At 43.4% G+C, this 12,939-nt stretch overlaps 1 protein-coding gene across 3 annotated transcripts in view; it reads left to right on the plus strand.

The window, feature by feature from the left end:
• The window catches only part of RB195_022887 (uncharacterized protein), a gene marked incomplete at both ends in the record, with an annotated part of 92,084 nt that overhangs the window by 6,207 nt on the left and 72,938 nt on the right, over positions 1 to 12,939 (plus strand). For all 3 annotated transcript variants that reach the window (XM_064210131.1, XM_064210133.1, XM_064210132.1), the window contains 6 exons: positions 2,661 to 2,734; positions 2,800 to 2,922; positions 10,998 to 11,054; positions 12,485 to 12,572; positions 12,626 to 12,738; positions 12,807 to 12,914. In XM_064210131.1, coding sequence (XP_064066012.1) covers positions 2,661 to 2,734; positions 2,800 to 2,922; positions 10,998 to 11,054; positions 12,485 to 12,572; positions 12,626 to 12,738; positions 12,807 to 12,914 — 563 coding nt within the window. The remainder of the gene's footprint in view (positions 1 to 2,660; positions 2,735 to 2,799; positions 2,923 to 10,997; positions 11,055 to 12,484; positions 12,573 to 12,625; positions 12,739 to 12,806; positions 12,915 to 12,939) is intronic.

Genomic DNA, 12,939 nt, shown 5'->3' on the forward strand with positions numbered 1-12,939 from the left:
CGGCCGATATTCACAATTAGCGCTCTCGATCACCTTCGCGGGAATTACATGAACCCTGCACGGTGAATTTGCGGGTAACATGGATAAGTATGATAAAATCGAGGTCTACCGAGGTATATTACCCGTGAACTACTCATTTTCGTGATCACCATCGTTGATTACCCCAAAAGCCATGTTTCCCCCAATTCTATACTCTGCGAAAGGAGGAACTCAATCGCTTCAACAAATGTTTCTCATCTTCGTCGCCTCGCTTCGTTTCTCATCACCTGTCATTTTAGTGACTTTGAGCTTTTTATTCTCTCCTTATTTGTTTCTCAATTTTGGGTGTTGGACAAGCGATACTAGTGATAATTAACAGGGAGCCGCTGAGCTGCCTGCAGCACCACTCGCCTCTGCGTAAGTTACAGCTCTCGCTGTGCCTCTTAGGCTGCACCTCTTCCCCAACCATGGCTGGATGTCATTTTCGTGTCTAAAAAATAGCAGAAAACAGTAAATGACAGATGGAAAAGAACGGAAATTGGTGGATTGTGCTGTTTACCCCTTTGCAAGTTGAACCTTTTTGAGTTTGCTTACCACGAAAGTAACATCTGGTACAACGCCTTCTTTGTGGTGGTGTACAACTTGTGTTTGAATATGAACTCGTTCGTGTCTATTCTCCACTACACACAGGTTAGAGATTCGCGTAGAGCTTCTTTTGTCAGCCCACACTGCAGGAGCAAGTACATGCATTTTCTTTGTTCTTCTCGAGGTTAGAATAAGAACCTTTTCACCTTTACTTCGATTTAGTTGTCGGTCTACTGGTCCTTTCTAAAATTCTAGAGCTTTAGAATAAGCTAGTTTAGTGTGTTCATACTTTTGTCGTTTGAAGAAGGTTCGCTATTAGACTTGTTTCGAATATTCTCACATTGTCTCCTACCACATTCATGAATTGAATAAGACCGTTGTGATACAAAAAAAAACATATCAGTTGGAAATCTGTACAATCAAAAGCAACGTTTGTGCACAAAAACTAGCACAGACGTTTGTTTTCGTTTTCATGAAAGAAAGTCGTAAGTCGCCTTTTGGAACGAGGTCCGGCTGTAATGAGGAATTACCTTCTTCCAATTATTTATTGCCGTTTCTCAGCAGTTCTTCTTGCCAAGTTATATACGCTAGCTATAGACAGTTATACTCCATGTCATATTTTCTGCTACCTCTCTCTCCAATCTAATCTTTTACTCTGCTCGGAGCGCAAAACCGATGGAGTATTACTCTCCCAGTAGTGGTGGGTCCTTATTATGAGAGCTACACCTTTTTAGTACTGTGCATGTCTGCGAGTCAATCTTCTGCCAAAGGTTGGATATCAGTACCAGTAAACTGTACGAACGGCTACGAACGAAGCATTCGAATAGTGAATATTTGGTAACAATAGCAACAAGTGGTGGAAGGTCTTGAGTCATCTTCCTTTTAAAATTATGTTTGTTTTTTCTTCTTAAGTACATTATCTCAGAAACTAAACATTTATCAATGAGATGCGGAAAGTACCGTTGAAGAAACGGCCTCGCACACAACTGCACGTCCTTAGCGATCGTTGTTCGCCTCAAACATTGCAACATCTTTGCATTTAACAAAATGCATGCCTATCCATTGCATTCTTCTATTCGTAAGATAATTCTCCAATTTTGGTTATACGCCATCTCTAGATTTCCAGCACTACTCTTAATCTTGTTTCCATTGTGGTTGCTCAGCCGCTTTTGTAATTAATCCTAATTAATCTCCAAAAAGACTCAAATGTATAGCTTAGCAACAGCACAATGTCACGAAAGTGCATAGCGGATATTATAACCGTAATATAGGTGGTTGTAACGTAGTAGTGAAAAGTCACCAATACGTCTGTGCGGTCGAGGGGTCCGTTACGTTAAAGGCCAACTGATAGCTTTGTGTCTGGGATCGATAAATTTCTATCAGATTCATTTGAGTGGATGACTAGGCATGACTTGATACAGCTGAGGCCTCTTCTCGTTACTTTATAGGTGTTTATAGGTGCGTTGGCTCGTCTCAGAGGGATTGATCAGTACGAAGCATTTAATTCTATTCTTTCTTTTTAAGGTACCGATCTTTCAGTGCAGTGACATGGTTCTTGGTTGTCGAAGAACTATTTATTTCCGGCACACGTTTCCTTGGAAAACTAGGATGCACTTTTGGGAAATTTTGGTTAAGCTTCTTCCACTTCCCTGTAATGATGTGCTACCGAATGTCTCTTTAGTCGTCCACAGTGTTTTCACCCAGTTATGAATACTATAGTAATACTATATAACTAAGTGGGTGGTTCCTTCGCTACCCACGTGTTACTGTTTCGTCTCATGAAAATTTGCTTCACTTTATTAAGTGATTGAGATGTATTGTTAAAAGATACTGAAACTGTATGCTAGGGAGGAACATAACTCCTCCATCCGTGTCCCGTTTTCTACTTTTTCAGCTCCCACTTTGGCGCCACTTACCACTGCATCTTCACTCTCAAGCCTAGGAGTAGTGTGTATTTAGTGGGCGCTTTACTCAGAATTTTTCCTGCTTCAGTACAGATTTGTTTTTGTTTACCTGTCTTATGATCAATGCCCTGCCTTTGTTTTCAGATGTCGATCGAACTTTCGTATTACACATTATTTATCCGTTCATTTCAGGCTTCTCACGCGAATGCAACCAAATTATTGTTACCCGACTTGATGCTGACCGCCTCGCGCACTCTTCTCAAAAGGTCCTTCTCATTTACAAACTATGTGACATGAGAGATCTTCAAAAGAAGTACGAAATTTGTTGCAGCCTTGCACATCTGATTTCTTCGATGGTAGAGAAAATGTCCAAAAAGGTGGGTCGTACAGGTCCCATGAGCATGACAGAGACGACACTATAATTAAGAGTCGTCACAAACGGACGAGCTTTAGGGTAAGCACTTATTTGTTCTTTTTAGAGTGCATAAAGGATAATAGATGAAGTGTACGGCGTTGACCAATCTCTATGGAGATGCGCCTATGCGTTTGACTTCAATTCTGAGTTTAATGAAGTTTATGAGTGCGTGCAGTTTTACAGTAACTCCTGGTGGCTAGCCGATTTGCCAACTCAGTGTTTTTCATCCTTCCCAGACAAGTCTGGCGCCAGTTTATCGACACCAGAGAGATGAAACGTTTGGTTGGCACCAACGATCGGTCATGCAATCACATCGTCCGCTAGAACCGCCCATTTCAGAATGTTGAACTTATTATTAGCTTAGGGTATTGAAGATTTTAATTTCTATATTTTTGTGTTATGTTGGATCGGCTCGTTCTTTCAAGTCATATAATCACGTACCAGACCTCCTCAATGTATTCCAGGAAGAACTGCTTCCAGGAATCTTTTGAAATGTTATTTAATTTGCTGAGCATAGCTACCATTGCCAGTCTTCGGTGATAACCCATTTATTCAGCAAAATTGTAGTTTTACCATAAGAAGTACTTAACAAAGCACTTGGCGGTCCCTTTGTATTTTAATCGAATTGACCTGGAACGGGCGATGGTCGTTGCGTTCTTGTTTTGTGTCATTAGTGTGAAAATTGTCATATAGGAGGTTGAACATGCTCTATGTTGGGTCTCATGGTCCTGTAACCAAATGGCGATCACGAAAATTCGAGAGTTAGGTTTCTGCGGATTATTTTTTACTCTCTCACCGAAGCGGAATTGTTCTCAAATTTTTATGCAACGGTTTCTATGTGTTGACCATTACGAATTAGCACTCAGTAGATAGCAAATCTCGTGGTATGTCAGTTTGTTTGTTTTGTGTTGTCCGGATGTCGTCATCCGTTTCGACTTGCCGTTAGAGCTCGCGCAGAATCTGTCCATCCGTCGCTGTTTCATATTATGCGAAGCTTTACGTCTCGCCTGAACTGCCTGTCGATGCCAAGTTTCTTAAGGTGTTCCTTCACCACTTCCGTCCACTACTTTCTTTCACGTCCGGCTGGCCTCCTCCAGTTTGAGTCTGGGAGCATCCTCAAGGCAACTCCAACCAAGATGTTGATGTTTTCCCCGCCGGTACACCATCCACCGGCACACCATATCCACTTCTTAGTAGAGTTCTTCGTTATGGTATACTATCGGCCAAAAGTAGCTTAACAGTCGTCTAAACAACTATCTCTCCACGCAGTGGAGCTTTTCCATCACCGTCGACAGTGCTGCCGAAGTCTCCGATCCACACGTAATGATAGTCGGAATTGTGGATATGCAAATTCGCAGCTTGATCATTTTTCAGCATATAGCCCAAATAACAGAAATCATCTGGGAGTTCAATAGGTTTTCCGTCTACCCTGATTCCCGTTGAGGCTCTCAAGGAGACCCACATCTGCTTGCATTTATCAGAGCGGAGTCGCAGTCCGTAGGCTACAGTTATTATCGATGCAAGATTCACAAAATGGTTCAGCTTCGCGCTGCTTGAAGCGATTACTACTACACCGTTGACATACTCGAGGTCAACAAAGTTAGTCGAAATGGTCCAAGAACCACATCAACGGAGCTGTCTGTTCTTTGCAGGATATCATCGTCGGCATGGCCGAACAAAAAAGGTCCGGCAACAGCCTTTGTCTTGCTCCAGTTTCCACTTCGAACGATGAAGTAAATCCAGCTAGTGATTGAACAGCAGCAGTTGTTCTTCTGTTCATGTCCTCGATTAGGCGAATGAACTTTCCTTCAATACCATTGGCGCGAGGAGCGTTGAAAAGACGATCTCGATGAGGAAAGCCGAAAGCGGCTCCGAAGTGTAGAAAGGCTAACTGTACAGGCTTGGTGTGCTGTTGTCATATTTTAATCAGTTTCCTGAAAGTGATTACGTGGTCAATCGTCGATCGCCCGGAACAAAATCCGGCTTGCTCGTCGAGCGTTGTTTCTTTGCGCTGTTTGATTAGCCGATCCAAGGCAATCCAAGACTTTGTAAATACCACACCGCAGTGATCTGCCTCGGTGTTTCCTGGGTTCCGTGACAGATATCTTCTTGTGTAGACGAATTATGACAGCATCTCTCCACGAGCCAGTTATCATTTCGTCAATCCATATTGAACGGATGATGTTCGTCATCTCACAATTCCCAGAAGGAGGAAGAGATTTCAGCATTTCTGCGCTAATTCCATCGTTTCCGCCAGATTTTCCGCTTACGTCTTTTGGATACATTCCCCGTTAACCACATATGTAGATTTATGAGCTGCCTCGAGTTCAGGAGCTCTTGACACTGTTGGTGGTTCCTCACTGATCGCAGCATACGTTTATCATTGGACATGCTCGAGTTCAGGGACTGATTGCGCTTGTCAGTTCAGCAAGGTTTTGAAATGTTCCCTCCAAATGGGCAGGGTTGCCTCCCGACAGCGACTCCGTTAGCAGTGTTCAGAACAGGCGCACACTTCTCCATTTTGCCGTTATACTGTCTTAGTAAAGCGTGGGCCTTCTTAGGGTTCTTGTTCTTTCACGCGTTCTTGTTCACGCTCTTTCACACTTCCTCGCTCTCGATGTCCATTCATTCTCGCGATCAGGTTTCTGCTGACGACGCAACTTTCTACTCAGACGCTTCTCCTGGCTGATGTCACCAGTAGTGCGGGCAATACATGCATGCAGAATTGTACGTAGATCTAGTATCCGCTGTTGCAAAGCGAACTTCTACCTCGGCATCAGAGCCGAGAGCGTTTTCTTTGCAGCGTCCTGAGTACAACAGTGAGAGAGTCGGCGTCCTCAAGCTTCTTCTTTGTTATTCCAATATTTTCGACAGCCGTTAGCGAAATTTCTTTCCACATTCTTCCTCCTTCAGACCTACTATGTCGAACTTCGGTTGAGTTTGTCGACGTCTTTTCTGGATCCCTAACTTAGCCATAAAGCTATAAAGCTGAGAAGAACTGGGCGGTGGTCGATATCGAATGCGGAGTCCAACCCAGCTCTAGATTTTCGGATATCCGATGACGGGAAGTTACTTGTCAAGACGTAGCCGAGCTGTAATTAAATGCTTGTCATTTTCTTCCGGCGCTACTCTTCTTGCGTTAAAGGGATTGTCCTTTCCCACATAAGCCGATGGCTCTTTGATGAATCGATGATTCTTTTCAAACATGGATGCAATGATCTTTCTTTTTTTCTTTTTCTTTGCGGGATAACACCATTTTCCAAGTACATCGGACTGTTATTCGAGAACCATATTTGCGTTCGCATCAATTCCGATGATAACCATTTGCTGGCTGACTCTCTTGGATGTCAACGACGACATGCTGAATTCATCATAAAAAGCGTCTTTGAGATAGTCTTCAGCGGTCTCCATAGGTGCGCGAGCACTAACGATACAGAGTTCAGGTCGTGTGCGATCGTGCAGTTGTACAAAGGCGTTCTTCACCAGGTTATTATTATCCTTCCTCAAAGCTACCGCGCAGCCTTCTACTTCTCATCAGGATCTCTTCAGTTCAGGTTATGGTGTAGTTCTCGATGCTGATGGGGGGAGGGGGTGTCCTGTGAAGCGCGTTTCTTGCAGTGCAGCAAACGGCGCATGCAGATGTCGTAGGATTCTGGACAGAGCGGCTTGTAGGAGTTCACTCAACAGCGATCGACACTTCTTGTTTACAAATCCTATGTTTGTAGCCAAAGATTCCATGTTCTCTCTAGACATTTGACGTGCTAGAGTATATGCTCTGACAGTGAGCTGAACGGCAGCACCTTTTTGCAATGTTTGGTCAACTTGCGCTATATAGCAGTGCAAGTTACCATAGCTCGTGCGCTAGGGAGGGCCACCACGAGCACGATATGTCGATTAGAGGTCCGTTGTACCCACAAAGTCGAGGGCTCGAAACCGCCCTAGTGTAAACCCAAGTCTTTCATCTCTCCGGGTTCGATAAATTAGTACCAGACTTGTTTGGGAGGATAATCGATTTTTTGCGAATTCCGGAGAGGTCGATGAAACATTCCTCGAATAATCTAGCCTGAATGGTTGGTTTTGTTGACGATGAGGACGAATTTAACCTAACTGACTTACTCAACGAGCTGGTGATTTCGTCTTATACGGAAGTGTGCATCTTCACAGAGGCTTGTCGTCCTTGAATCTTTTGGATACAACCCAGAATCCACGACTCGGTTGGTTGTTCCTTGTTTTAACCGCGTATATCGGTCTGTGCATGTGCTCGAGTTGAGGAGCTAATTGCGCTTCCAGGTTCAGCAAGGTCCTGGAAGCGCAATTAGCTCCTAAACTCAAGCAAGGTGGAGCAAGGTCGCTCCAAATTGAGTGGGTTGCCTAAGTCCACGCAATATTCCTCAACATTCATTCCTTAACATGTTGTTCTCCATTCCTTAACATTGCACACCACCGCTTTCGACGTCCACTCGTTATCGCGATCTTGTTGCAGTTGACGGCGCAACTTCCTTCTAAGACGCTTTTCCTGGCTGAAATTCCCGAATGCTATGGGCGGCACATACATAACTGTGCGTGGATTTTGTTTCCGTAGTTACATAGGCGAACTTTTTCCACGGCAATAGAACCGAGAGCGTTTCTCTTGCCGCGCCCTGGATGCACCTTGTGAAGGAATCCGCATCACTGAGCTTCTTCCTGGTCCGTACTCCAACTTGTATAGACACACGCTGACGGATTTCATTCTTCGTCTTTTAAACCTGTCGATTTTCGATTGAAGAAAAACCCTTCGCTTCTTCTTGTGGAACCGTATCTCGAAAAGCTGAGGAAGAACTGGACGGTACTCAGAGTCGAAAGCGGCATCCCAAACAGCTCTAGATTTTCGGATATCTGACTGAGGAATGTTCTTCGTCAGAACGTGGTCAAGCTGAAGTTTGAGAGTCCTCATCTTCTGCTTGCGCTGCTCTTCAGGCGTTAGATAGGTTGACCCCTCCCACGTAAGCTGATGGTGTCGGTGGTTCCTCTTCAACGTGGAAGAGATGAAGAGACCTGTCTGTTCACCTATGTAGACGAAACGGTCATCGTTTTCCGAGGTGCGCTCCGCTGGATAAAACCATTTTCCTAGCACATCGGACTTTTGCCGCATAGCATTATGCAAGCCACGTTTTCGAAGTCCCACAAGCCTTTGATCAAGATCCAATTTCGTAATTCCCTTCCATGCAATATTCTGACGCCGCCATTCTTTTTTTATCTGCATTACTCATCCTAATTTCAAAGCGAGCGAAGAAGGGATTTACTTTGCTTGCTGCTATCTAAATAGCTGACTCTGCTCACTTACCGCTAGGTAGACATCACACGCTGCATCTCTGCATCACCGGCTAGGTTTTGATTCACGAGCTACTAAATTGTTTTGAAGGATCAGACACATCCACTGAGATTTTGTGATATGAGATGGCATGCCACGGGACACGCAATTTCTCGAAGGCATTTGCGGAGAATCTAGCCTCTTTACTATCCCCCTTCGGTAAGGGCATCAGTGCTACATTTAAAGAATATTCAAATTTGATCATGCAACTGCATTTCACTGACACCGCAATGAATTAAGCACATTCAAGTTTTTAGATGGAGCCCCTTTCATCTTTTTTCCGCATTATTGACATAGACGTGTTAACATGAAGTGACGTGAACGTTGCCATCACACTGACACAGATAAGGATCATGTACTATCACATACAGTGCTAACTGCTAAGCTTCTGAGAGTTGTCACGGTCATGAAGCAGTTCACGTCTCAGTTAGCTCCTGACAGTGTTGTTTGTGAATATTACATGGTACTGGCTTACCAGTACCATGTAATATTACCAGTAAACTCGTTCATCTCAATTTCTCGTCGCATCAATCGCATTCGTGAGATCCGCTCCACTCCATTTTGGCACAAGCATACCAGTCCTACGCCTTGACGTCACCCGTCCCACCTCATTTTTCTGCCATCTGGTGCAGGTGCAGCGATATGACAACGTTGGACTGATCTCTGGAGAAAAATGTTTTCACTGCATGAAGTATTTTTGTAACATCCAAACACACACATACATAAATGTACACACACGTGTACAACATGCACATGCAAGCCGGTTATTATGCAGCATGGTGATGTGATGTGATATGGTATGGTAAGACAGGTAGGTAGCATATGTTGTGGATGATGAACGTCAGAGCGCACCCATTCTCCCAACTTGAAATGCATCAAAATTCCCAGCAGCGTGCTCAAGTTTTTGAAGGCTTCCCTATGAAGCTTCAGGGTCGAAAAAATGAGATTTGATACCATAGTTCGCATCTAGTTTCGGAATACACCGCCAACTTTCGCACTTTTTCGCAAGGACCTTACATACACGCCTTTTCGCCGAGCTTGACTGCAAGCAAGTTGACTGTTTTTGTAGAACATGTTCTACGAGCACAGTTAACTTGCTTGGGATCTTCCTCAAAGGCGTTTTTCATCTCTTTTCATCCATTCTAACGTTCTTTTAGTTTATCTTCTGTCGCTTCTCTCCTCGAAGTAGCTCTGCACTGCTTGGGTTCCAGTCCTGCCCGTGCGGCAAACACATTAGTTCATCTCTTTGGCTGTCTCCCTCGAAGTTTAGCACACAGAGAACACATTAGCCCATATCGCTGGCGGCCTTCATCGATGGTATTTAAACTCTCTTTTTATTCACTCTAACATTCTTTTTTTTCATCCATTCGGCTCTTCTCATAATGTGACTGATCCATCTATGCTTTGCTTTTGATATATATTCTGCTGGGTGGTTAAGACTGGATATTTCTCTTAAGTCGAAGATGTGAAGACCGACTAGACGTGGTGTGCGCCGGTTAGACTTCAGAAGATATCTCTTAAGGGCTGTGTGGGTAGTGAGTAGCTTACTGGATATGGCAGCGGTGTCTGCCCACGTCTCCGCTTCCTTGGTGAGTGCGAATGCTGCCCACACTGCTGTTATTCTTCTATTCAGTTCTTCCTTCAAGTCATTCTCCATGTTCACAGAGCGTCCAAAGTTCACGTATGACGAAGTTTCCACGATTTTTTAACCTTCAAATTGCTCCGTCCCCGCAATAGACGTTCTTCATGAACTGTGTCCACTTTCTGTAAATTGCAGTTTTATTCTCCTGCATACTTCCTTTATTTCCTTGGGCATCATCTCTGCTTCGTTGTTACTTCTCGAAAAGAGAACGACATCGTCGGCAAAACGAAATTTTAAGAGGAATCTCCCGTGAATACGTATGCTCCTTTCTTCCCAAGCAAGATTTCATCATCCATTATAATACAGCCGTAAACAGCTCCACCATAGAATTCCCTTGTCCTACCCCTTTCCAATGGGTGTGGAGGGTGAATGGAGTAGGTTCTCTATCGTGGTGACGCATTGATCGTTGCAATCAAATGCCACAGTAATAACGACAATGAATACCGTTCTTCCATATTGCATATTAAACCTATTGCTAGACTAGTGACCGCTCCAAGTCAGTCTTTTAGTGCGATCACGAACAGAAGGGATGTCGCTAACTACGTTTTCGAAACGGTCGTGGTATGCGGCCAGCACAAAGAATGAAGAGCACCATACCACCACCTGGATCGTTACAGACTCTATACTGTCACTGGGAGAGTGGAATATCCCTAATCGGTTGAGCTACATCATCATCATCATCACAATGCAGACCAAAAAAACGTAATCGTAAATTAACGTAGGGTCTGGTTAATCGATGAAAATATAGAGCTATAGCAAAAGTCTTGGTAGTTATCAATATTTTTATTGCATCTAGCTTCTGTAGAACATAGAATGCCGCATAAACGAAGAGGATGTATACAGATACCATCTCGCTCTCTGCATATGGTCTCCCTGTCTATGCTGCATTCTATTTTGCTGTATTAGCTCTAATCAGCTGGATTCTATCCGTTAGTATTGTAGGTCCTGCGTTCATAGGACTTCTTCAATTATACTCTTCTTCGTACTCTAGAAATCTGTTAGTTATGTGCAATTTTATTTTTATATATACGGGTAGAGTGCGATTTTATAAAATTAAAAGCAGGCTCGTGATCACTCCCCATAGGATCTTTTCGTTGACTGTCTAGCTGTTTTTTTTTTCAGTGCATAGACAATGAAGACGTCAACCAGCGAGCTGTCACGGGTGCAGGTTCATCAGAGGTGTGTATTTTAATTTTTTTTTTTGGTGTTTTTGGATCTGTTCTGATTCTTTTCTCTCATTTAACCTATCTTGATCTTCTTGAAAGCCAGTAACTTACTGTTAGTTCTGAGCTCCATCAATGTGAAGAGGAACAACATGTAGTATTTGTTTTAGTGAAACAGTGAGTTTTATTTCAACATATTTTGTCCTTAGGCGGCGGTTTAGGCGTAGCGCGACGGTATTATATATACCAGAACCAAAACAATGTACTTAAACTTAGCGTATCACAAAATTGACGGTATTGGAATCTCTTCACCGAACAAGGGTATGGTATAATTCACAGCGATGAGCGTGGTGACGCTCAACTCTGCCTAGCAATCCAGAAAAACGCTTTGAGAGACAGCCCTGATTTTATCACTGCGCCAAACTTTGCAATCTGTTACGAGTAGTAGAGCGATGAAAATCAGTGAAGTGCCCGCGATTGTGTAGGTGTGGGAACTTTTCCTGCACATTTGAGTTATATTAGTGGCATTAGTTGGACTGCAGACGTTGGATGACGAATTGGTTGCTCGAGTTTTGTCGTGTAATATTTTGCATTGGGAGACGGGATCATGGAAGTCTGTTTCGCAGTCCGTTTTCTGGATCACTGGAGGGAATTATTGTGTATTGGTGAACTACACTCCCACTTTGTTTATGGAGAGATCCAACATCGCATTTCGTGGTATGCTGTCCTTAAAGGCATCGCCCCACGAATCTGGGGGTACGGGTTTCTGCCGGGTAATGCCTACAGGTAATAGTCGTAGATTGTGGGGAAGGTCATGTATCAGTGTAAACGGACGACCCTGGAATGCTGTTTCTTACGATGTCCTCTATTGCAGCGCGCCACCCTTGCGTTGTTACTACATTTTTACGAATTGTTAAGCTGTTGTTTTTACGAATTACTACGAAACCGTTACGCATTTCGTAGTAACATTCACTAACAGTAATCATGAAATTGTTTATATCTGAAGTTTTTTAACGACAAAGAGATCAATTGGTCATTTTTGATCCCAAGGACAGCATCCCACATGACGCCGAAATGTTGGGATCTGTTCACGAAGAGATGGGGTTAGATTTGTGAAATTACAAGCATGAGTGGAAAAGGGAGAACTAGCCTGTTGACTTTTTGCTCGTTGGCACACGCAGTGCGTATCCTTTCGTTCACATATGTGGCAAGTTACTAGATGCCTTTTGGAAGAGTTCGATCGCCAGGGCAGTTTTTCAGGACAATCGAGTGGTATTTAGCGTGATTACGCTCACGCTCTTGACTTAAACCTCTAATCCTCTCCCTTCGTGAAAAGATTGGTCCTTCTTTAATTTCGTCGTATGCTGCCTTTAATCCAATGTTTTATGAGGCTCATTCTTGCAATACTCTGTCTTCTCTCTTTCTTAGTCACTAAGTCAGTTTTAGTGGAGTGTCGAGGATCATATGAGGAGTCGTGCGATAGTGAGTGTAAAAAAAACATTAGAGTTTGAAGATGTCACCGACGATGATGATGGTAAGCGGAGCGGTTTTGTATTTATGTTCCTTTCAAGTGGAGAATGTTTGCAGATATCCAGATGACAAAATTAGACAAGCCAAACATTCGAGTTGTAAAACGTGTAGCGGAATCAAACGGTGTATCATTGAACGAAAATAATGGTGATTCGATACATCACCCAGAGGTTGCAATATTTGTGTTCAGCGACTTTTCATAGTTTTTTTCTCGCTTTAATGGAGGATTCCATATCAGACGGGATCCGTCTCAAACGAACCACATCCTACTGAGTTTCACTTGGAGACGAAGAGAGAAGAAATTGGAAACGTGATTGATCATACACATTCTTCAGATTCAAACATGGTATTTTTTTCATTTTTGAGGGTGG

This window comes from Necator americanus, chromosome X (genome assembly GCF_031761385.1).
Source record: "Necator americanus strain Aroian chromosome X, whole genome shotgun sequence".
Taxonomy (NCBI): domain Eukaryota; kingdom Metazoa; phylum Nematoda; class Chromadorea; order Rhabditida; family Ancylostomatidae; genus Necator; species Necator americanus.